Consider the following 26548-nt stretch of genomic DNA (forward strand, 5'->3'; position numbering starts at 1 on the left):
GGTTAATCTATTTGTGTGTTTTTTGTAATGTAACAGGACTGTACATTTAGCTGAAACTTGGAAACCTGAGTTGTATTATATCAGCGCCACTGTGTGAGATTTTTGCCGAAACTGGAAATCACACCTGCTGTATCGAACGCAGTCAAACAATGTTGTGTATAAAACCACTCCAAATGTGCTGCCCACTAGACAAAACACTGGAGGGTGCTTTGTTGTCAACTTTCAACTACACATTGAAATCTTCCTGACTTTTTGTGTTGAGATTATATAATCCCACCCTGCCAAAATCTGCAGTCCTGCACAACTGCTGGATGAAACAGAACTCAACCTACAAATGTGTGCTTCTTTAATTATCGAATACCATCCAATGTCCTGTCTTAAAAACTATTGCAGATTCCCCTGGTAAGAAGATTCCACAGAAATGATGACCACTGACAGTCATATATGCATTAAATACTAAATCATGCAATCTCAGTGTGCACACGTGCATAAGAAAGCATACAGGTCATTATCCAGTTCCACCCGCTGCTTGTGCAGTTTGTGGTACAAGGTGATTTTCTGAATGTTTATTTCCTCCTAAATCTCTGTTTAAAAAACAAAAATAAAATAAATAAAAAATTGGATCTCTTTAACGTCTCAATGCAGAATTTCCAGAAAATAATATATTGAAAAATAAATAAATAAACAGTCAATGGTTAGAAACAACTAAATATGTTTTCTTTATTTTTAAACTAAAACCAGTTCTGCTATTTACACTATACAAGCTTGACAGGCATAAACAGAAGCGGTGTTTACATTTGTATATTCCCACCACAGAGTCACAAAAAAGCAGTAATCCCGGATTCATGACTTTAAACATCATCATAAGGAACAATGGGATAATTGTATAGAATAGCTGTCCGACACATTGGATGTCTGTCTGTCAAAATCTGCATGTTAAAGACCCTTTGGTATGAGCTCAGACTTCCTGATGGGGCATTAGCCCTAGTTTTTGGTTTGATGAACAAAGCAGAGTTCCAGTCTAGAGAAATTCGATAAAATAATCCAAACAATAGCCACATTGTCTTTCAATATTACATGAAATCAAAGTGCTGTAAAGTCGCCAAAATAAACCGTCCCCATAAACTCTGCGAGTAAACACGCTCCTTAATTGTTATGTCATGTCAGTAAATCACTTATACTGCTATGTAAAATAAAACAACGTGAACAAGTGATCAGAAAAGAATACAATACTAATACTCAAGGGCTGTGTGGGGAAGCACTTCCCTACGCTATACTAAAAAAAAGTATGTTTGTAAATATAACATTGGATGAAAAAAAAAAAAAAAAAAAAAGTTCAAATTATTCTGGCCATTCGATTCAACCTTCTCTTCTACACTGTATAGGGTATAAATAGGACCTTTAGTTTATTTACCGAGTTCCTTTTCATAACTTAGTGTAACTTCGTCACAATTCTACCTTTCATTTAGCAACTATAAAATTACTTTTTACCATTCAGACCAATTTTGCAATATACCACCTAATGGAAAAGCATTTGTATGGAAATCTATCTAAAGACATTAATTTTTTCATGGCGCAATTCTTAATCACACTGTTGTCGAAAATCTTAAAAATATTTTTCAGAGAGATAAAAAAAAACACAAACATTTAGAATAGAGACAGTAATAAAAATCTTGACCTGTTGGCCATTTTTGTTAGCAAGGAGTCAACATTCTTTTTATTACTACTTTCTAATATCTATGTGCAACAAGAGTCGCTGTTCTTGGTGCTGGATGAAGGTTCTTGGTGCTGGAGGCGTTTGACTCCGAGGTCATTCTATCATGTTTTAACATGTTAAGCACTCTATCGTTGAACGGTCATTGTTGCTGTCCCAGCACAGAACGTCCCATGGACATTAAGTAGGTTTCGAATCAGGTGTCCCAACTACAACTAATCATGTAACACACAAACACTATCCTTTACAGAGGACCGATGTCAATAAGGCACGATTCACATCAAACACCTCAAAACAGCACAGGTACAGGAAAAAAGGAGGAGGTAAGGTTTTGTTTAATCCATATAAATTATACGTACATGTCATTTCTACACGTCTTACTCTGTCAAAATTCACGAGTTTAAATTCCGTTCGTGAGCTTTGCACAATTAGCCGTCAATATTTACAAGATACAGCTTTTGCAAACCTTCTGCATAAATCACTCATCTCGTTCGAAATACTGAAAATGAATATATGGTTAAATATGATCGACAGTTTTTGTGTGTGTCAAAAACTCACCCGATGGCTTAAAAAATAGTTCATACATGGTAATAAATAGTGCTTAACTTATCGTTAAATGTACTTGTCAATTTTCGCAGACACAGGAAGGAACTTTTGTACTTTACGAGAAACCGTACAAAATCCCTGTGTCGTATATTTAAGATGGCTTCAGCACCACAGACCTGTTTCTCTAACAGCAGCTGATTTTGGTCTACACAGACAGACACACACACACACCACACACACACCACACACACACCACACACACACCACACACACACACACACACACACACACACACACACACACACACACACACACACACACACACACACACACACACACACACACACACACACACACACACACACACACACACACACACACACACACACACACATTCCTCCTGTATTCGATGCATGACAGCATGAAGGAAAGGAATGCTCAGAGACATTACTATAGTTACAGCTGAAGCTACTACATATGAATATTCTGCCTGAAGATTCCAACATGTGACTTCAACTATATCCAACACTTCATTCTGGGGAAAATTAAAAACGTTTCAATAGCAAATTTGCTAAACTTTCTATAACATGCCACTCCTATGATTGGCAATAAAAAAAAAAAAATCTTTTTTTTTTATTACAGGTTCTACCAAAAGTTTTTTTTTTTTTTTGCCTTTGACAAAAGAATATACAGTAATCATTCTCATGGCTGGATCACGAATCTGTTGCAAGGTTGCAATGGACATTTTCAGTAAAAACAAACTGGGAGCCATAGTTTTGAAAGACAACTCCGTGGGTTTACAAAGAAATGACGTTAATGAAGAAGTTTTGGCCATTTTGATAAAAAGTGTTCACTTGCCCCACATTTGGAGACTTCTGGACCATGCTGGATTAGTATTATTATTATAATTAGGATTTTTTTTTTTTATATCTAAGCTACTTCAATACGCGTTACAAAATATAAAATGTTTCATACAGAGCTAGCTGTAGATCTGTTCGAATAAGCATTCTAGTACCCAGGTATAGCATTCTAAATGGCAGACGAGGAAAGATAACACTGAATAATCTGAGACTGAATCCTGAAAGTTCAGATCCGTGGCAATTAGCATTTTCTCTCAAATAGGGCAATCATTAATCATTGCAATCATCCTGCTGGTTTCTCTCTCTAACCAATCCAACGCAGCCTAAACCCCAAAGGTAATAAAAGTCTGTCTTTAAAATCCTCATCGACTGATCAATTTGGGTTTTCTTGATGGTTTGTTTTTTGTTTTGTTAAAACTGTGTTGATTATCTGGTTCATGTGTGTTTGGTGCTGGAACTGAGAACTACACTAAAAACAATCCAACACAAAAAAAAAAGAAAAAGAAAAGAAATATACAAAAATGTGCTTCAGTTGAGCCTCGCTCAACCTGTGTATAACAGAAATTTTGTCAATACACTCCCCTGATCACTCACGCACTCATACACTCTCTCTCTCTCACACACAGACACACAAACTTGAACTGTCCTCTAGTGGCCACCAGCAACATTGCTGATTCCTGTACTCCAGTCGATGATGATGAAGCTCAAACTCATAGTCATAAACAGCACACCCAAACCAGCAAAGCAGGCAGCCTGGAAGAAAGAAAGAGAGCGAGAGAGAGAGAGAGAGAGAGAGAGAGAGAGAGAGAGAGAGAGAGAGAAAGAGAGAGAGAGAAAGTGAGAGAAAGTGAATGGTTTCCTTAAGATGTTTGGCTCAGTCATATTCATGTGCCACTATAACACAGCTAAGCCACAAGTAAATTATATAAGATATAAAAATGTGATTAGATTTAATTTTATAGTCAGTGCACACGTATAAGGCAAATAAGCACAGTTTGCATCTAATCAGCAGTGCATTGGTTGCAGTGTTAAACATTTACACATGTACAGGTTGGTAAGACTACGATATATGATAGATTAGTGTAATCTGTTATTAGTCTAATCTAATAAATCTAATCTGCAAGCTTTTTAACGCCGCATTGCTTTTGTTTACAGAACATTCAAACTAAAAATGAATTTAAAAGAGTGAAGCTAATATCTTGGCTTTCTAAAAAAAAAGTATATATATATATATATATATATATATATATATATATATATATATTATATAAACACATTTTGAAAACACATGCTCTTCAAAATGGTGTCTGCCAAGCAGCTCACCAGGATTTTGGCTGTGGAGCGCATGGGCTCGTCCTCTTTGGGAACGATGCGGATATAAAAGACGGCAGGGAAGATGAAGATGAGGCAGGGAGCAGAAGTCGCACCTGAAAGGCGAAAAATGAGAAAGACAGGGTGAGGGTTATTATTATTTTTTTAAACATGAGCCCATGCAGAACAATTGAGACGTCGGCTTTCCTACGGCCGATTAAAAAAAATAAAAAAATAAATAAAAAAAATGTATTAAAAAAAGGGTTTAGGACACCAAACTAGAAACTGTATTCAATTTTTTAATCGGCCTCTGAGCTTTACTGATTCTTGTCAAATAATTGGGTTTTTTTTCTTCTGTTAATGAGCCCAGCATTTAGGGCACAACTTTCACCTCATTCTTTGTCCAGACTTTCATTCTCATTGTTGTCTTCAGTATTAAAAAAATAATTATTATTATTCCGCATGCACATCTTTATTTACTTCTATTGCATGACAGAATGTAATTACATGAAGAATTGTATATACACTATATAAACAAAAGTATTGGAGCACCTGACTTTTCCAGCCATATGTTGGTCTTTAACCAAGCTGTTGTGGCACACAATTGTGTCTTTGGAAGTGTTTGTAATTGTAGCAATACATTTTTCCCTTCACTTCAACCAGGAGACCCGAAACTGTTCCAGCATGACAATGTATCAATCGCTATGTATTTATGATTTACATGGATGGAAGATCTTGAGTGGTCTGCTATAGAGCTCTGACCTCAACCCTACTGAACACCTTTGGGGTGAATTGAAATGCTGACCGCACCCCAGGTCTCCTCACTCTACATGAGTACCTGACTTTACTAACACCCTTGTGGCTGACTGAGCACAAATCTCCACAAGCACACGCCCAAATCTAGTGGAACATCTTGCCAGAGATTATTGTAATGGCAAATGGGTTCTAAATGTGATGTTCAAAAAGTACAAATGAACTAATTTTGGGCAGACGTCCACAAAGTTTTTTCCAAGCACTGTATCATAAATATTCAAACATATATCAAACTTATAAGAGAATAAAGGAAAAAATATATTGTACAAAACATATAGTCATGGGCAAAATTGTTGGCACCCCTGATATTAAGTTAAGGGTGCCAATAATTTTGTCCAGCCCATTTTTGGAGTTTTGTGTGACATGGTTAAATTAGCTTTTTTTTCCCCTCCCTTTTTTTTTGTTTTGTTACAATACACACAATGTGATTAAACACGTGTATAGCAAAACGTGTTAATGCAATACTTTTCTGTGAGAATATATATATATATATATATATATATATATATATATATATATATATATATATATATATATTTCAGACTATATTCCCCTGGGTTACATGCACAATTCTATGACAAATGGATCATTTTTATAGAGAGTGACGAAGACGATATTGACTTTACGTCTCTTTCCTGGCCAGTGACAAGTCAGACAGAACCAGCTTCACTATCAGCAGCCAAGAAGCATACACAAAGTGAAGTTTAAACAAAATACAGTGCACTACGAGAATAAATAGACTGCTGTGAACCGTACTTTCTATCATTTTATCAGCAGCTTGCCGCCCTGGACCTTGGCTTTTGACTAAATGTCTAGTTTCTGTAGCTGCTTCTAAAACTTACCGATAATTCCGAAAATGCCCAGGATGTTCGGTGCAAAGATGACAAGCATGTTGATGAAGGTGAGGAGAATGAAGGCGATGATGATGTGACGGATCCAATTGAACGACTTGTTGGGGAAGATCATCTGCTGAATGGCCCGGCGCACCTGATGTGTACACAAACAGGGAATTGGGGGAAAAGTAAAGACTGAACAATAAACAACATGCACCAGTACTTTGAATCACTGCCAACAAACACAACTGGTTAGACTTTGGGTGCGGATGACGCTAAATGACGCGTGTGTACTCACCGGGAACAGGACAATCGGCACAGTCAGCGTGACAGCTGTGAGCACAGCCACTCGCACACACAGGATCAGAGTGTCGTAGGGTTCGATCTTGCTGTAGGTGTGCAGCAGCTCTGCCTCCACGTTCCCTGCGAGAAGAAAGCATGGAAAAATGCTTCATTTCAACAAGCGACTGTGTCAGTTTCGGGTTTGTCAATTGCAGGGGTTTATAGAAAAAGGTAAAAAAGGCTAGATTGAGATGTTTTGGTCATGTGCATTGGAAGAACATGGGGAATATTTGTAAAATAATCCTGAAGGAAGGAAGGAAGGATGAAAGGAAGGATAGAAGGAAAAGAGAAAGGCCAAGGAGCAGGTTTATGGATGTGGTGAGAGAAGACATGCAGGTTGATTTGAAATCGCAGGTTTATATTAACGTGCCCTAAAGTTCTAATACATTAGTGTTTCTATAGCAACAGCTCATTCACAGAAACTTGTATTCAAGAAATTCAAGGCTAATTGATAAATAATAATAAATAAATAAAACAGGGTTTCTCCAGGTTTCACAAAGTGAAATTTAAGACTTTTTGTAGCCTTTTTAATACCATTAAGAATAAAATTTAGGACCTAACTCATGCCATTAAAAAACGCACAAATACATTGTTCGCAACTCGCCTTAACCAAGCTCTAAATTCTTAGTACATTCCAGGAGAGATTCTCGCCAATAACAGAAAGCTGTTGCCTTATATGTAGTCGGAATTATTGTGAATTATATTTAGAATAGTGAAAGAATGAAACTAACAAAAATCAGTGTTAAAGTGCATTCTTAAGTTCTGCAGGAGCATTTCAATGAGCATTAGACGTTAAGACCCGTTTAAAATGTGCAAACAAACAAATGCTAAGCATTGACGTTGTTTGTGCATAAAGATCTTCAGTGGTACTGTTTTCTAAAGATCAGATGAGAGAAGGAATCACATTTCACAACAAGCTACATTTTTTCCACCAACATACTTCTAGTGCGGGTTCTTGGCCCGTGCCAGTTCTCAAACTCTTTCAGAAGTTTCCACCACAGAGAAGATATAATTGGAACTGCAGAACCGTTAACCTCATTGGATAAGTTTGGGGTGGTGGTGGGGAATATAGCATTTCTGTACAACACTGTTGGTTCTAAGCTACTGCGCTAACCGAGAAAACATACTTTCTACTGTTAATAAGGTCTTCACTTGAGTAAAAAAAACAAAACAAAAAAAAAAACCTTGAGAAATCCCAAAGGAAAAAAAGTAGGTATGGCAAGCTGTAAACAAATATAAGAAATGTAAGAAGAGGTACAGGCGGCAGAAAAATAGTCAAACAGGGAGTGGACTGGTTATGTAGCCGTGTAAACAACACATAGCAACAAAACCCATTACATCACTGGTAATTGCTCAAGTCTGTGAAAACTCTTGGCCTGTTCATGATGGCTCCAGATTGTCTGGAGGTTGTAGCCTGGGGAATGCTGTTGCTCAATGGTTAAGGGATTGGACTCTGAAGGTAATAGGTTCCACCAAGCTGCTACTTGGGCCCTTGAGCAAGGCCCTTAATCCTCAACTGCTCAATTGTCCGGATAAAAGCGTCTGCCAAATTCCATAAATGTATAAATGTAATAAATGTCTGGTCCAGCACTGGTTGAGTACCGGTTAAGGACCCATAATTCAAACTGTTTCAGTGGAAAAGAGATTACGAAGTCACTATTCCAATAACAGCAACCCACGCATTCATTTTCCGTGTCCAACCGTAGGTTAAAATGATTAGAAAAAAAATTTAGCAGGTATCTACAGTGTGGTAAGATCTGAGCGGGTGAAATGGTCTACTCACCGTAGAAGGTCAGATATCCAAACAGGGCAGCGAGGAAATACATCACATACATAATGAAGATTGAGATGTTGGAGATGTGCTGCATTTTCCTTTTAGATGGGCTGAAATCAGACAGACAGAATTTTGAATGATTTCGAATTAAAAACCTGCATATTTAAAATATTAGACAGATCCAGAACTCACTTGCGCAGCTCAGTGTAGATGGGAAGCACTTCGGGGTGACACACAAAGGCGAAGGCAAGAATAGGGATGGTGTATGCCGTCTAGGACAAGCATAAAGCAATTTTTACACAATTCCGTTTGTTCTTTCCAGACTCTAATTATAAAGGTCAGTCAGTGTTTTTCTGGCATTTAAATTCCACTGCACAACTGCAAGCAGTACCTGAGAGTTCATTGTGAACATACGAGGAGAGCAGTGTGCATCGTCCACCACATCATGGTGAAAATCAGTGACTGGCAACTCGGTTGCGAGCAGGTGGCTGGCTGTGTTATTAGCGGAGAACTCTTCAAAAGGGCAAGGGATGTGGAATTTCTTATAGATGACCTGAAGTGAGAGAAGGAAAGATGCCCTTTGAAAATTAGCCCACGAAAGCACCAATCAGATCCTTCACAATTTCATTTTTAAACATGATACCTTTGGAAACCCTTGGAAACCTTTTAGTATCCTTCCCATATTTGAATTAATAATGACCCCAGCGTCTTTGCTTTCTTGTGTACAATACATAACGCTCACTTCTGTCTGCAGTAATCCCCAGGGATATGGGAATTCTACTGTACAGCAAATGTACAGTTTAGAGTTGAACTTATACAATGCCATATATAATAGTGCTACCAAAACAAGTACTAAAAGACATTATACAGGTGAAACCTCATATGCTAAGAGCACCCGAGCATCTACATACCGCAGTGAGGAAGAAAACCATGCAACTGAGAGAGAAGCCACTCGTGTAACCAAGGTAACCTGTCGGGTAAAAGACATGGAAGCGCGTCAGTGGAGCACCATCACAGATTGAGCAGGACTTCCAAAAACAAACTTTATTTGTAGAAGAGGTCAATGAACACTTTATCCTAGGCGCTTTATTTTTTCCAGAACAAGCACTCAGCATATTTCAAATTAGTAGCCAGAGCAACTGCAATACACTTATGCAGACTTCAAAGAAATTGCTTAATAAAAAAATCAACCATATGTGTATTTTGCAAACACACTTGCCAGCTTGGTTGAAGCGATATCATTTGTATGGTCAGCCGAAATACTCACTTCTGATTGGCTGGAAGGCCGTTGAATGCACAGTTCCAGGCAAGAAACATTTGTGACCATAGTGACATGTAGTTACAGTTGCATAGAAAAAGTAAGCGCTAATGCAGGACAGATGCACTTCATTCACACATGCACACAATTTCTTCCTTTCTCTCACTAATTACTTATTCAGAGCTGTTCAAATAAATGTAATCTACTACACTATACTATCCCTGTGTAGGCAGAACTCAAATTCTGACATCCTATATATAAAATATCTAAATGGCTAAAAATGATGGTTCATTTTTTTTTATGATGCAAATTGCAAAAATCAATGGCAGCTTTTTAATTTTTTTTACTTGTCATCGCTGGCAAAATGACCATGCTGGATTTTAATCACCTCAGGTGGTTCTTCACCTCCATGACGTGCGTTAAAGCCGTGCGACAAACACCTATCTATGGATTATCCTTTTGCTTCGAAAGCTCAAATCTGATTGGCTCTGTGTTTCAAAATGTCCTGCTTAAATTAGTGCATTTGTTCTAATGTGTCTTGTAATCATTTCTATAGTGACTAATGATTTACAGGCATTTTCAACAAATGCTTGTTATTTAACACAGATACAGCAAATGTATAATCACTGACATGGTGATGGTTTCTGCCAGGAAAATTTATGTAATATTCATTTAAGGACTCTCAAAGGTCAGGGCTTTGTAATGATCAGTAAGATTTCTAACACGGCACCATTGGGTCTTCGCAACAGAGACATGACAACGTGCATGGTTTCTCTGTTCCGCAACAATTACTGCTGCAACTATAAACATTTAAAAGAAAGAATAAATACATTGTTTCCGAAAAAGCTAATATAAATGATAACTAATAGAAACAAGCAGGGACAATTAAACTGAATGGTGGTATTTTGTCAACACTTCTTTACTGTATATCTATATTTTTAAATACACTATTTGCACAAGACTTTTCCAGCAATACGTACTTCTTCCCTTGAACTGCTACCTCAAAGTCACACAATTGTATCGGATTTCTTTGGATGTGGTTGCATTCGAATTTGAACCTGGAGACCTAATCACCATTGGGGTGAATTGGAACACTGCATCCAGGCTTACTAACATCCTTGATCACAAATCTAGTGGAACATCCTCCCAGAAGAGTGACGGTTTATGTTGACTTCTTGACTTGGTAATTATAATGGCAGACGGGGACTAAATGTGGGATGGAATGTCCAAAAAGTGCATGTCTGCATTTGAGAGAACAGAGCTTTTTGAGGCTTGACAGATATATATACTGATTGGGACTGTAAGAGAGAATGTGCGAACGGGGCAGAATATTAAAGGCTTTACTCACCCAACTGCTTCATGAGGGCCAAAGGCAGAATGATAGATACGGAGACCATAACCACAAGATAGTTACCATTCAGATACCACTCTCTAAAGTAGACAAAAAAAAAAGAATAAAAGTGACAAAAAAAATAAAACAAAATACATTTTCAGTTTGAGCTCATCTTATGTTGTATATTGTGTATTGCTTATTCATTCATTCATTCACTCACGACAAGGCAATACTCTAAACAATACAAAAGCTGTGCATAGCTTTGGCTCAACTTTGTCTCTTCGGCTGTGATAGCGTTTCGATATACAAATGTCAGCTCACTAGCGGAGAACTGCTGGGATTAACACAATCGCTGTTCTGTTATTGTTCTGACAGCCGTTGACTGCTATTTATTGTCCCTTTCAAAGCACAATAACAATGTGAGTACCGTTCATGCTTGTCTTAATGGTTCACAACCAAATGAATAAATCAACTAGAATCATCAGTCAAGCACATGGCCATGCACCACTAACTCAAACCAAAGCAAACTGGATCAGGTGACAGAATCTCTTTTATGGAGTGCTAATTATATATATATATATATATATATATATATATAAAATATTCACCCGGTTAAAGTTGTAACTGTAAACGATACAGGCGCAGGACGATTTTGGCCTGCCGGCGACTAAAACGTGGCAGTCATTTCCACACGCGTCCTTGAGCAACCTCCAGCATACAGATACACAATCGCCCTGCGAGGGGATTAAGAGTTGCACCATGTGTTCGATGCGGTGACTGAGATGGTGCTATTTTCAGGTGCTATGACTAAGCCTACCCTCTAACTTTGTGCTTTTAGGGCAGGGAAATGGCACACAAGCATATCATAAGATCGATTGATCAACATGGAATGATCATAGAATGTGAGGATTGTATGCATTTATTAACGCGTGGAAATGCATGTGTCCATGTACAGATCATCTTCAGAAGCACAAAAAACACCCAACTTGAGAGTGACAGGTGCAGTAGCATTTAATTTTCCCTTCACTTCAGCTAGGAGACCCAAACCTGTTCCAGTATTGTTATTACCCCTTTGTATAAATCAGTAGTTTACATGGCTTGAAGTGGAAGATTTTGGGTGGCCTGCTATAGAGCTCTAGCCACAACCCTATTGAACACTGAATGCACCCCAGGCTTCCTCACCCTACATCGGTATCTGACTATACTGATGCCCTTGGCCGAATGAGCACAAATCTGGGGGGGGGGGACCATACATAAATCATGGTCAGGTGTCCATTGTTTTGGTCATATATTATATAGTACTCACACCCAACGTGAGTTCAGAAAATCCACAGATTTTGGATGCACCCCCGCAGCCCCAATGGTACCTTCGTGAATTAATCTACACATTGTGTCACTTTAATACAATAAAACTTTGACAAAACAGTGTAGAATGTTATTCCTAACGTTCCTGAATATTCGGTTCCGCTGCAGATTCCTGCGAATTTTAAGATAATCCGCAACATGCTGTTAGTTAGGTTCCAAATGAGAACCCGCAAATCTTCCGAACCGAGAATCAACGGGGGTTGACGGTATATAAAAAAAATTTACAGTTCTCTTAAACATTTTACAGACTGAAAACTGTCCAAACAAAAAGCCCCCAGGTTTTACTAACAATAAAAACAGAAGCAGTTACAGATATGACTGGCCAATTTATTGCGTGATGGACTAAAAATGAGAACTGAATGTCCTCTGCAAGCACAATTTCATTTAAAAGTATTACATCAAACAGAAAACTAATCTGAGCCTTATGTCATGAGCTGTATTCACGTTTAATCGTTATCTCTGTGTTCGACACCAATTTTCGTTTACGCAATTCGAAACTTCATTTATGTAAATATTTGTTCCAACTGTACGGAATCTGCATAAACAGTGGCGCATGCAATGAATCTGTAACTACACACAGGATCTGTGGACACTGACTGTAACCATGACAACGAGCTGTTCCTGGAAATGTTGCCTTTTAAAAATCCACTGGTTTTGTTTGTTATTCTAAATCGAATTTAGTTCACTGTACTTGTATGCTCGGACACACATAATTGCAGTTAGAAGGCTTGAAAATCTCTTAGTATCTCTCAGTTCAGTATGAGGATGAGCAGTAAAAACACTAAGCTATTTAATGTCTCACACATCCTTGATCACTATATTATCCAGTGGGCCAATATAAATCAAGGCTTGTCTTATTAAAAGGCATTTCATTTTGCGTTAATGGCGAGTTAATGGTGCTTTGCGTGCAGCTTTGTGTAGATATCAAAGTCAAGACGTCCTTTAAATCTTTTTTATAGACTGCTTAATGGTGGCTCTTGTAAAGTAGGCTATATAAACTTCAAAAATAAAGTACTACTATATCTTTGCAGGGTCATTGAAAAAAAGAATGGCACATGAATGTTTATTACATTCAAATATAATTGAAATGGTCACGTGATGCACAGGACAAAAATGCCATTAATAAACTGTCATAAGAAATACAAAGTGACATCACTTTGAATTTAAATGACCCATGCTGGTTGGTTTATGCTGTCAATTGTGAATATAAATAGAAAGAAAAGCAACTGATTACAGCTCCAGGGAAGCATCTGATTTTTGGTTGGGGTTGACATTTTAACTTTATGACGCCAGTCGCCATTATGAGCCTCGTCATCAGGAATGGGAAGAAGGAGTGGCAGGAAAGTGCCAATCAGGCACAGAGCTTCAAATAACTGTCCAATTCCATTTTAATATCGCTGCCACACCTCCTTAACTTGTCTAAGATTTTTGAGTGCGAGCCATTACAGATCAAAGGTATTTACCCTCAGCAGTACCAAGGACAGTGAAATATAGTAAGTGGATTGCTCCAGAAAAAAAAAAGAGTAAAAAAAAAAAAAAAAAAAGAGTAAAAAAAAAAAAAAAAAAATCACTACTTGAATTACAAAAACTAAAAAATTGATAGAGAACACTCAGAACTGGGAATACGGACATTTTAATAGATGCTATTAAACTAATTCATCATTGTGGATAGACCCTATACGCCTGACCGTCACATCCATATGCAGTTCATGTGTCCAGAAACTTTCAATCTTCACATGGTTCCATTAGAGACTAAAAATATATGCTAAAGATAGATGAGCCTGAAACACTAATCAAAGCTAAATCATATGATCTCACTATAAAGAGACTACGCTGTGATTAGATTTCGATTCTATTAAGCGGTAGACCTCTAGGCTTGTAGCTGAATTAGACAGCCATGCCATATACACACCGGTTGTATGATGCACCTTAAACATGTTCCATGGGGTCACCAAAAGTTCCAGCCACCATGGCATGCTACTGCATGGTGACAGACATATTTCTTTAACCAAGCCTCAATTAAGGCTTGCCGGTTACTTACCCAGAGTTGGTGTCTGCCCTCAAGAAGGCTTGGATGACCAGAGGAAACTCGGACTTAACAATAAATAGGTAGCTGGACATAGCTGTGAAATTGAAAATAAACAGTGAAAGCTCAGATTATGCACCTTGATGACCAGTCACATTCCTCTTTTCTACACGATATATAGAAGTGCCATATAGAACTTTTTTAATAGATGTCCTGTGGAAGCACTGACTAAGTAAAGAAGTACTTAAATGGATCTGGCTAGAAGCATATGATTTGTACCGATTGACGTACGGAGGCATTGATGCAGTTAACACAGAGATTCTTTAAAAATGTTAGAGATTTAAAATCCCAGCAAGAAAAAAGTGTTAAAGGGAAAAACTAGAAGAAATAAAAATGGAGGATGAAATTCAAAGAACCAAAGCTTACATACCTACGAATAATCAGCGAACCAAACTGACCTCCTTAATAAATATATATATATATATATATATATATATATATATATATATATATATATATATATATATATATATATATATATATATATTCATTCGAATCATGATTTCTCTCAAGCGGTTGCAAATATCCCCTTCTAATGCTAACCACGCATTTATTTATCTATATTTTTTTTTCCCATTTCCAATAAAAGTAGTAGTCTGAATTTGCAAATGCAGTCTGATCAATTTGGTATGCCGCAGAGGAGAGAAATAATTAATTGCAAATACTTTGTTGCTGTACGTAAATAGATTTTCCTGCTATCAGTACATTTTTTACACAAAAATCTGTACCTTCTACTTCTTACATCTTCAAACCAGGCTCTTTACTTTAGTTTTTAACCTGTTTGGTAATTGCGTGCCATTTTCAGCCCATTAATCTATGTCTTGTCGTGGTATCATTTCCTGGCTATCGCACGCAACAGATGTAGACTAGCCTACGAAGCGAACAACGAGCACAGCAGAAGGCAGAGGGAGTCCGTGATGTAAACATGACTGAGAACGGAGACATTCCTAATCACCTGATCATCGTCTTTTCTCTGCTTGTGTTCTATATGGTGGATGTTCGGCCTGGATACATTATCATTAGGTAACAATATTTGAAATTCTGTTGTATTAATATATCAATATGAGGTGCAGTTCTGTACTTCTGCTTGAGTTTAGGATTTGTATACTTTTGCCATCTCTAGTATGCAGGTAATGGGCATGTTCTTAGGATTTCCAAAAGATGACAAACGATTTGTCGAGAACAAAGGAGTGAGAGGAAAACGCAAACTAAGTCACTCCTTCTCACCTCCGATGTTCTGCAGTGTTATAGCGATTCCAGCTGCCATTTTGCCCGGTGTCCCAAAGGCCCGGAAACCGAGCTGCTCATAGGCTCTGATTCCTGAAATTGAAATAAACAAGTAAACATAAAATGTATGAATGAATCATTACAGGATCAAAAGATTACAGTCATAGAAAGAGGTATGAGCTTACCCACAACACCAGAGGCTTTTAGCAAGAGGTGAATGGAGTAGGATGAAAGAACAGCAACTGCCGTGAGGAGGAACCTGTGCAGAAAACACTTATGAAAAACCAGTCTCACAAAAAAACTTTGCCATGCATCTTGCGCAGTTACACAGAACCAAGCAACCTATTTTCATAGCTATGAAGTGTAGAATATATAAATTATAAAAAGATACCACTACAAATAAACATTTTTAGTTCCATAGTGTGCTGCTTTAATGCTTGGATGAATAGGTTCATAAGCTAGGACATGTCTACTGGTTTCATTGTTTATATTTGCAATACTTGCACTAGTGGTATAACTTTAACTCTGGACCCAGCCACTCTAACCCTGACCTGGACTAGCACAGCGTCACTTTTCTACCATTTCACTTTTACATTTTTAAACCAGTACATAGACACTTTAAAGAAAATCACAATGGGTCACTTTAAATTGTACTTCTGTTAATATCTGGTCATACATATCCACCCATCCCTTCTGTTTAATTCATGTATGCGTGTGTACACACAATTTTTTTTTCCCCCTTAACCTTTTTACACTTTATAATCAGACTATATTTGAATATACATTTACACTTTATTTTATTTATTTTTACGTTACTTTACTTTACTTTACTAACCCTAACCTTTCATATTTTTTCATTACCTTTATATTTTTCATGTTTACAAGTCAGACAGTCAAAAAATCATTTCACTATATGTCATACTCGTGTCATAATGTGTATGTGAAAAAAACAATTTGAATTAGATTTTATATATAAAGTGGTAGTATTCAGGTATTAACAATATAAATTTGAACAGGAAGGTATAACAACAATATAGTTCTACTATAGAAATGCTCCACATAGTGAATTAGCAACCTAACGCTTTTGCTTGTGATTGGATCTTGAAAGCAAACTCTCGAAATGCCTGACCAGTGGGGAAAAAACGTTTGCGAGAAAAACACGTAAGTGAATTGTGAATAGTGTGTACGGACAATACAAACGTGTTTAACCCAAATGAGTTTTCTTTGAGAAAAGACTGCAGTAAATACTCTACTATACACGAAGGACTTCAAGCCCACTTTTGGATAGGGAGTATTTCCCATGACCTTGCGTGTTCACAACCCAGTGCCAAGGCTTGGATGGAGAAATGTTGTGTCCGTGACGACCTACGAGCTGAGCGCAAATAGTTCATCACTCGGCAGTGTTGAAAACGTTAGAGGCACCACCTTTCCCAGATCAGCGAGTTAGCCCGCTGGTGTTCTTTACTTGCATGTATACACAGGCAACTGCTTGTGACGTTGACACCCGACACACAGGCTGATTATCGCATTTCCATTTACAAATCGGCAGCAATCGTGAGAAGTCAAGTTTGCTGATGACTATGGGAAAACCACAGCTGAATTAATGTTTGATTATTGATTGACTTGTACTGCTGTGGAACATGGAAGGAGGCATTTGAAAAGCTCTATTAATATTGCATAACTCCCATGCTTTCAGAAAAAAACATTCACTGTTCCGCTGTTGGCACAGATGGCAGCGGTATACAATTTGGACTGAAGTCATATCTCACTGGCCGTTCACATTCTGACTACGTCTTTTTGTTGCATAAATACAAAAAAAAAAAAGCATGAGGGATTGAGCTAAGCGAAAGCGAAATCGATGTTGATTGTTCCGTATTGTGATTGTCCCAGTCCTATTCAAAATATGAAGCAATTTCAGATTACTTAAAACACTTCTGACATCGACTTGTGCATTCATCTGGACCCAAACCTTTTGTAATACTCATGATGGCGGCTGTCAAAACTGACAGAGTGGATAAATCAAATCAGATTTCCAATCAGATATATTCTTTATATATTCAGTCACTATACATTGTAATAACTGGATAAACTGTGTAATTAATTGCCTTATATATATATATATATATATATATATATATATATATATATATATATATATATATATATATATATATATCTCAAATAAAAGAATGAAATTTTTCTTCCTGGCATAAGAGTTACGAGTGAAAGGGTAGAGCAAACTTTTCCTTTCTATGTAAAGCACGCTCAACACAACTTCTATATGTATAGTTTATGGGGCTGCGAGTCACGTTGTGTTCTTAGTAAAAGAATCAGCCTTCCAGGTAATCAGAGCCATGGTGTCCAGTAGCATGTGCGATACAAGAGACACCTAAGCTTGATTTCAGCTCTGCTGTAATACCAAGCCAGACCAAGACGGGTCAGACAGCAAATCCAGTCAGAAGAGCGAATGAGATGTGATGGTTGTATATGGAGAGGGGCGAGCCTTTCTGGAAGGGAGGGAGGGGTTTGGAAGCGGAGAACAAGGACTATTTCAGACTTGTCCTTTCCAGGAACAGAAAGAGGCCGGAGTAACAGATGGAAAGTTTTCAGGGGTAGGAGCATAACCCTAAAGGCAGGACAGAGACTGAGTCATGGAAAGTTTTCAGTGGGAGGGGTCTGGGCACCAGGTAGAGCAGGGCTGAAGGATAGAAAACTGTGGTGGGAGAGGCAGAGGGTTGCTTGACATCCTGGAAGACATGCCTTTTCCTCTCCTCTTTAGGAAACAAAATATGCAGCATTCCTAAAGGTCAGGACGAGTGTGTGGCTAAGCAGCATGTCAGATTTTACCAATCACTAGCAAAATTCAAATGCAATTATATTTAGTGGATGTTCTCTAATAAACCAAGTAGGGTTTGGGTGCATTGTGGACTAGACATAATATTCTCCTGTTATACATTTATTAAGATAAACCTTTTAGGGAACGTCACTAATCTCATTAGTAGCGACATCATTAGTGCATTTATGTAAGCGCCATTATTCAAATACCTGCTAAATTAAAAGAATCGATCAAAACCATGTTACACGACTCTGCACTCTTTAGTCGTCTGCTTTGTGAGAAGGGCTGTGTTTCAATCGGTGTTACAAATGAATTTCACCCAACCACCATGCATGGCAAACAAAAGCAAGTAAATGAATCCATAAATAACAGATGTTACTGATTTCGATTAATATCCATTTTATTTCTTTTAAATTGTTTAATAAATGTACTAGGACGTCTTTTAAACATTGATGTTGCTTATGGTAGGTAAGTTTGTGTTTGTGAAATGAAGAAACGTACAAAAAGAGGACGATGCCGGTGTTAGACATGGCGTAGGCCAAACCCAAAATCCCACTGCCCATGATGGCATTGCCGAGATTGAAGACAGACATGCCGAAAGAGGTCTTCCCTTCAAACTGGAAAAAAAAAAAGAATAAATATTAAAGAGTCTGACAAAAATGTTTGCGGAATAATTAGGAGTACCAACAATCGAATATATACGCTATAGGGACAAAATTATTGTGACTGACTTTTCTAGCCATATGTGATTTTCCCCAAACTGTTACCACAAAAGTTGGAGGCCCACAGTTGTATAGGAAGTCTTTAGATATGGTAGAATTCCATTTTCCCTTCACTTGAACTAGAAGTCTCAAACGGGTTGGAGCATGACGGTTCCCCTGTGCACAAAGCCAGCTCCATGAAACTAATGTTTGCATGGGTTGGAGTGGAAGATTTTGGGTGGCCGGCTATGGCGCTCTGACCTCAACCTTAAACAAACACCTTTGGAACCCAGGTCTCCTTACCCTACATCAGTACCTGAATTTTACTAACACATGGAGACTAAATGTGAAATTGATATTTTATGGTCATGTGTCCACAAACTTTTGTCCATATAATGTATATTAGTCTCAGAGTCTATTTAAGTGCACTTACATCAGTGAAACGGGGTTTTTTGCCCTCACCTCCAGGCAAAAACTCAACATTTTCAGCCAGATTTCCATCAGGATCATCATATCTATTAGACAGAAGCATAGAACGTGTTATAACTGGAACCCTAACATGAGATTTGATGCTAGTTTTTTATTCAAATTTTTCACACCATTAGCAACTTCGGGTTTAGTTAGTATAGGAATTCAAATGAACCTTACAGTTTTTAAAGCACTTTAACATACCTGTTCTGAGTGGCATTTCTTAGAGTTGGCAGCAAGGCACGATCCATTGTCCAGCATAAGCACAAAAACAAGGCAAACATGCAGTGCATTAAGATAATATGCAATTTGCAAAAACACTCCATTCCAGCATTTAACATGCTGTAAATAACTAAACACATACTTTTCTTACGTACATTATAAAATAAAATAAAAAACTGTACAGTAAAAAAAAAAAACCCTGTGAAGTTCAGATCATACATTTATAAAAACCATTACACAAAATCAGATGAAAAGATGTAATAAAAATGTCATTAAAACAATGTAAAACATGCTCGTCCGAAAATATAATATCTGAAATGGGCTCCTGTTGGGCCTATGTTTGCACATTCCCTAAAAATGCATTCATTTTCTGCTCATGATCTAGCCTCCAAGACTATAAACTTATGAATAATCAAAGGTGGAGCAAAAGGTCAACTGTAATAGCAAAGATTCAGAAAAAAAAAAAATAAGCAAACATTCAGCACTTAAATTATAAAGCTTTTAAAGTAGCTGAAAAGCTGTAGACAGAAAACCATGTCACCCTGTCAGCATCTAATAACTGTTAAACTATTATAACACTAACATAATAGAAACAAATTGTACACATTTGTGCCATAGCATTAAAACCAGGTTTCTAATACTGTGGCGCTGTGTGTTCGCACTGTGTTCTAAAGCCTTTCTATAATCGCCAGAATCTATGTTTTCAGCACTTTGTACTGCAGTACCTCAGTAGCTCGAGAGCATTAACTCTACACGTGTAGTAATGAGTCATGGGGGCCCGTGGCAATGTCTCTGGTTTATCAGTTTTCCTTCCTCTGATCATTTTTGGTAGGTACTAACCCCTGCATACCAGGGACACCTCATAACACCTCCCATTTCGAAGATGCACGATTTTAATTGAGTCCTCAAATGGTACCCATTGTTCCTGCTTCCAACAAATCTACTTTGAGAAAGAACTGTTCGCTTGCTACCTTATCTTTACCCTTTAACAGGAGCCGCTGTTACAAGGCCATCCATGTTGTTCACAGCAATGGTGACAGTGGTTTTAATGTTGAAGCTGACTGTATAAGGTGGCCAGATTTGTCCATGCCAGCAATTTGGCACCTCGGTATAACACTCCAGGCTAGTGCTTTTAAATATAGTCGTGCAGCACATGTACTGAATAAATGATGTGATTCTGAAAAAAATTAAATAAAAAAAAGCCTGCTTACGGGTCTTCCTCCATTATGGTCTTCATCTGGCCATTCATATCATCCCCAGGATCATGACTTTTCCCGTTGACCAAGATGCTCATCTCAGATTGGACGGACTCCATGTGAGAAATTTAGAGGTACCGGTTCCTTGTGTGCGAGGGTTCGATACGTCTGCCTCCTCTGCAAGGGAAAAACAAAGTCTCTTAGCATAAACGAATAACATCCATTATGTAGTTGTCTGTGCTAAATCTCGCTGAATGAGATTTCGCTGGGATTTTTTCAATTACTGTTACTCTACAATATTTTAAGTGTAGTGATGCAATATTTTTCGCCATGCTGCCCATCCCAACTTACAACTAACCCAATCCCGCTTGTGAGCTAAGTATCAAATTGGCTGGATCAGAAATCTGAAACTCTGCAGGGTGGTGGGCCTCTAGTGGGAGTGGAGTTGAGAGGCCCTGGTTAAACAATCAAGCCTACTAATGTAAAACAGAAAAGTACCTCTGCACTAGTGACCTACTAAAAAAGATAACTGCATTTAGGGGACCCAATCAGTTGTAGGTTTGACTGGGGAGGCTGGTTTGCAGGTAAATCATTTACACATGTACAAAAATCTGCATTGCTACAGCTACATCTGTACTTGATGCTGGTCCTGAACCTTTAATAGAATTTGGTTGAGAGTAATGGAGCCCCAGTGAAACTCTGGACGAAGCAGAGAACAGTCCAGCCATTGACGCGGACTCGGCCAGCTGTTGGGTCATATTTAACCTAAGCCTCTATTTAACACTGCTAAAACAACCCTGCTGTCTCGCTTGCAAAGAGCAAAATGAAGAGAATCTTTTTGATTTCCGATACCGTACTATACATCCAACGACACAACAATGAATGCAACATATATTGTTAAATGCAATATATAGGTAACGGGATCAGATTTTATATTATTACATTTCTTAGATTTGTGTTACAATTTGTATTTCATAATTTATAGTTTATGATCTGGCCAAGTTTACATTTGTCCCAATAATCCATCAAAGCTTACAGTCTAACATTTGATTGAATACGCGATTACAATGTATCTTTTTGACCCATGGACCCGTCCATCGTTCATCTATCTGATGTTGAATAAAGGAATACGCAACTATTCCGGGTTTTGCAAGGACTTCCCGAGAAGAGAGTCTTTAGAAAAACGATCTTTAGAAAGCCCTCGGCATTTCGAGTGTACACATGTTACAGCTGTTGGTTCAAATAAAACGGTGCCTGTGACGAAGTCAAGAACTTGTCGAAGATGCTGAAAAAGCTTGCCAGAAAGATGATGCGAAACAAAAGCATGATTTATGGTTTTTGAACAGCCCTCGTCTTACTCGTCCCTTGTTCAGTGAATATGAAAAATATGCTCGTTAAAACATTGTTGCCAAGAACATTTGCAGCGCTGTCCATTATATAGAGCAACTTATATTTATACAAATGAGCTGTGGCGGGCTTTGAACTCGTGACCTTCTGAAGATAAAGGCCAATTGTTTAACCGGTGAGCTACCACATCCTAAAAACGAGCATAAGAAGCACCCCCCCCCACCAAAAAAAGCCACTTTAAAAAGTAAAGCAGCACCAACTGACAAAACTCATCCATTTCGTTGTGCATGAAAAACAAACGCATCATTTTGTTGTCTGTTTATGGATCAGTTCAAAAGCATGCTAGGAAAATTCAACTGCCTGTTACCAGTTCCAAAGAAAAACAACAACTGATCTCTGAATCTGCGATAAATGTGTTTGAAGGTCTCAGACACAAAATAATCCTGTTTGAGTGGAAGCAAATAATGGATTTAAAATTAGGCTTTAAGCCATAATCTGCCTAAACCAAGAAGTCATGACTGTGCCCTGGTTTAATCCAGTCTGCGGTTGGATCCTATTCCAAATAGCACATGAATAAATCACATGTATTACATAATTCGTGAAATAAATGCTACGATAAACAATCAGACTTCGGTTTATTCATTCAGCTATTTACATCACATCCCTGTTCATCTGCTTAAAGGATGTTGACTCAGCATATTGTAAAATACTATTGCCATAGCATTTGTATCAATTAGTTCGCTCATGCGAAAACATGTTTCAGCCTAATAACTTTCACATATTCGGTTATTAACGGTTACACAACCAAAAGATTAAATTAGCATCCGATGGCTATTCAGAATTAGAAACCAACAGCACTGTGGTATAAAATCTTGCATGATTGTTCATTCCCAAATGTAAAGCATTCAGAGACTGGTTTTACAGTAACAATGAACATAGAGCAATAAGCACACCAGAAAACAGTTTGGTAGTCTCCAAATAAAGTCATTTTTGGTTTAACAAAATATTTCAATGATTCATACAAATTTTTGCAATGTAGGCATAAATTGTTATGATACGTAATGTACCGTAATTTCCGAACTATTAAGACCAATTTCATTGGTCTAATGTTAAGTCTCTCAGTTTTTTGGCTTGAAGTTTTTGAAACCGGGAAAAACCCAGGAAAAATCCATAAATAAGCCGCTTTATTGTTTAAGCCACGGGATTCAAAACGTGGGAAAAAAGTAGCGGCTTATAGTCCGAAAAATACGGTAAATGTTAAAGTAAAATGTTCTTATTCATGGCTCACTACACATAATTCTCTGCTACTTCCGGCTTCCTCTTCTTAAACTGGTCTGATAGGTCAATGACCTCAAGCAGCCCGCACAAAAACCTTACAGACAATGAGAATGAATATGAAGTACAATATTTCTGTTCTGAATTAAAAGCACAAATCCCAGGATTAAATATAACTCCAGTGAAATTTCCACTTGAGTGAAAGTACTTGCTTTTGCATGGACTAATTCAGTATTCCATACCACATCATACCTCTATAAGTACAGATTTTTCTATTGTTACAAACACACAGTAAGGGAACCGTTACTCCACGCAAAGCCATGTGAGAATTGCAGGGTTGTGTTTGTGTAGCGAGGAACGCGGTTTTCCAAATGTAAAACACTTTACCCACGATGCAGTGATTAGAAAGTAAGTTCCTCTGATAGATAAAGAAAAGCGACACAGAACCCGAGGCTCGTTCGCATCCTAATAAAGATGGGGGACGGTTTACTTTACGCATATTAATACGCTGGTAAATTTAGCGCTGCACCGCAAGCTGCTGAAATACAAGGTGGCATGACGGAGGCACGAGCCGTTTATCTGGCGTAGACAAAAGGTCAATCCTGGGACAGAGCGAGTTTAAACAGAGGATAGTCAATAAAGAACGGCCAAATGCTGTCGACATTAACTGTGTGAAGGGTTCCGAATACAAGAGTAAGTTCATAGGCAGCAATAAAGCTGCCCTTGGCCAGGATTAACAGCAGATTTCAAGAGAAATCGGTGACGTTTCTCAATTGGAAATAGTCAAGTGCACACTTTCAGATTTCACATATGAAACTGACGTTACACGTCTGTTTAATGATATGCTTCCAATAGCCAGAAACACCCTCTTAAAAACATCTATGAGGTGATCAATACGAGGGGATGGCTGTAATTCCATATACAGCCTAAAGTGTTTTTTCATGTAAAGATTTTTTTTTTGGATACCATGACAAAGAGCGAATATCAAAAGTACACATTTAAAAGCAGTCGCCGAATGATCCAAAATATAAAATCACCTATTGGAAACGCGTGTGCCAATAAATGACTCTCTGCTTTAAACAGGCACCACTGCTCTTAGACCTTTTTGAATAAGTCACTAAGGTAAACACAAGCATTGGGCACTGCTGTAAACTAAATAATTCCTTTCATTCGGTCCAGATGATTTTCAATTTGATAGGATTTTTATACGGTTGTGTGTCCGGCAAACGTACACTATACATCCAAGGGTCTGTGGACACTTGACCATAACATCCATGTCGTTTCAAAGAGACTTAAGACATAACAACCTCCAATGCTTTTTCACAGAAGGCCTTGCGCACAGTCAGTGTTTCTGTGAGGTTTTTTTTTCATTCCAACCCTGGAAAACCAAAGACGCTATATATAAATGTATGTGCACAATTCTGCGGGCAAGAACCATGTATAGTTATGATGGTCGGGTTTCCACAAACTTTTGGCCATATTGTATAATCACCAGAATCAGTCACAGGATTAAAGTCTATAAGTCTGATGGGCTGTACTTAAAGAAATCATTAACGTTCTGAACATGAGCTTTCAAGCCTATTATACAATCAGATTATAAAAATGATCATAATTAATAGAGTTTTACATTGCTAAAAGTTGAATGTTTGCCTTAGACAGCTGCATGATCAGGTTGCACAGGCAATGGTCAACATGGGTTATTCTACAGGGTTTTTTTAAAGGCCTTTCAACAACCAACATATACAAAGTACCAAAATACATCCAATATCCAATATCCGTGTGCTTTTCTGACAGGAGATTTTGCCAAACAGTAATCGCAAAAAGGCTTCTAAAATGGGTATTGCTCCTACTGCGCTCAAGAGTCACTGATTATATCATTGCGCTATCTGGAAAAAAAATCAGACAGCGTTTAAACAAAAACAATACTTGGGCCTTGGAAGTAATTTTCAAATTCCAGTTACACTTTGTACACAACATAACATACCAAAGCTATTTAAGGATACAGTTAATATATGCTGCACACCCAAACAAACAGTCACAGGCCGGACTTGCATAGGGTGGAAAGCTTGAAGTACAGGGGTCTCATTCCAGAACGTGGACCTCATCGGTTTTAAAGAGACCGTGCTGAGAATAATGGACTCGGGCCAAAAGCGACTCATAAACTACCACTCTGGCAACACCATTTTAAAATCACGTTCAAGTGCTGCCACTTAAACAGACCATGGGGTTGCAAAACATTCCCCGGGCTAGATTCCACAGAAACGGGTTCTTTCGTCTAATTTGAGTCAAATGTTAAGGCAAACATAAAAACGCAATTCATACCGCAATCGCAGAACTTTCTTTATCTTTACACTATTAATAATGCTCTAGCAATTAGTTTATCAGCAATTTTCTTGGATGGTTTATCGGCAAACAACAATTTAGTCACAACTTTTTTAGTTCCTAATGCAAGAGTCTGATAGACTCCAGTGCTGGAAGATTTCTGTCGTTTCACACCTACAGCATGAACTACACACGCATTTAAAGGTCAAATGTTCCAACGTGCCAGCATTCGATCCCCGCAGGCTATCAGAGTATCTTGATATTTGACAAAGATGGGCATTCGAGAAAGCACACAACCTTAAGGGTTCCTGTCCTAACAGATGGCTATTTAAACATTCAATCCTTAAGGTTGTGTGCTTTCCTGAAACTATGGCGGCCCTTGTTTCTGAGAAGGATGACGCTGTGTACTGGTACCGTATTTTACACCATGGTGTGCAAATGGTCAACATATGCAGAACAGCATACATAAAAGCAAATCTTTCACCAGTCAACCACCTGCTTCTCTTTCTCTACAAATGAGCAAGATGGCTATGAGTTTGGTTAAGGTCCCTCGAGCCAATGCTTTTATTAATGTTCTTGTGAGAATGTTCCCAATAAGCAGATTCTTTAGTTTTCCAATGAAAAGGTTCCAAGCTAGCATCGGAGCTGACGCGCATTCTTGGAATGGACTGTATTTGCAAAACAACCCATGACATTACTCACTGCTGGCCCTGTATCAG

The 26548-nt window shown here is 38.0% G+C and overlaps 1 protein-coding gene across 2 annotated transcripts in view; it reads right to left on the reverse strand.

Annotated features, from left to right (window-relative positions):
* Nucleotides 1-695: 695 nt before the first annotated feature.
* LOC124385815 (sodium-coupled neutral amino acid transporter 3-like) overlaps nt 696-26548 on the reverse strand; it is a 29587-nt gene continuing 3734 nt past the window's right edge. The window contains exons 2-17 of one of the 2 annotated variants that reach the window (XM_046849179.1): nt 20901-21062; nt 19672-19689; nt 19433-19514; nt 18800-18915; nt 15648-15721; nt 15463-15555; nt 14191-14272; nt 10800-10882; nt 9105-9163; nt 8585-8746; nt 8386-8465; nt 8203-8303; nt 6376-6500; nt 6087-6231; nt 4444-4547; nt 696-3873 (exon numbers count right to left, since the gene is read on the reverse strand). In XM_046849179.1, the coding sequence (XP_046705135.1) occupies nt 3769-3873; nt 4444-4547; nt 6087-6231; nt 6376-6500; nt 8203-8303; nt 8386-8465; nt 8585-8746; nt 9105-9163; nt 10800-10882; nt 14191-14272; nt 15463-15555; nt 15648-15721; nt 18800-18915; nt 19433-19514; nt 19672-19689; nt 20901-21004 (1533 nt within the window). In that variant the 5' untranslated portion in view covers nt 21005-21062 and the 3' untranslated portion in view covers nt 696-3768. The remainder of the gene's footprint in view (nt 3874-4443; nt 4548-6086; nt 6232-6375; nt 6501-8202; nt 8304-8385; nt 8466-8584; nt 8747-9104; nt 9164-10799; nt 10883-14190; nt 14273-15462; nt 15556-15647; nt 15722-18799; nt 18916-19432; nt 19515-19671; nt 19690-20900; nt 21063-26548) is intronic. The other variant, XM_046849186.1, reaches the window with a different exon arrangement.

Source organism: Silurus meridionalis, chromosome 1 (genome assembly GCF_014805685.1).
Source record: "Silurus meridionalis isolate SWU-2019-XX chromosome 1, ASM1480568v1, whole genome shotgun sequence".
Taxonomy (NCBI): domain Eukaryota; kingdom Metazoa; phylum Chordata; class Actinopteri; order Siluriformes; family Siluridae; genus Silurus; species Silurus meridionalis.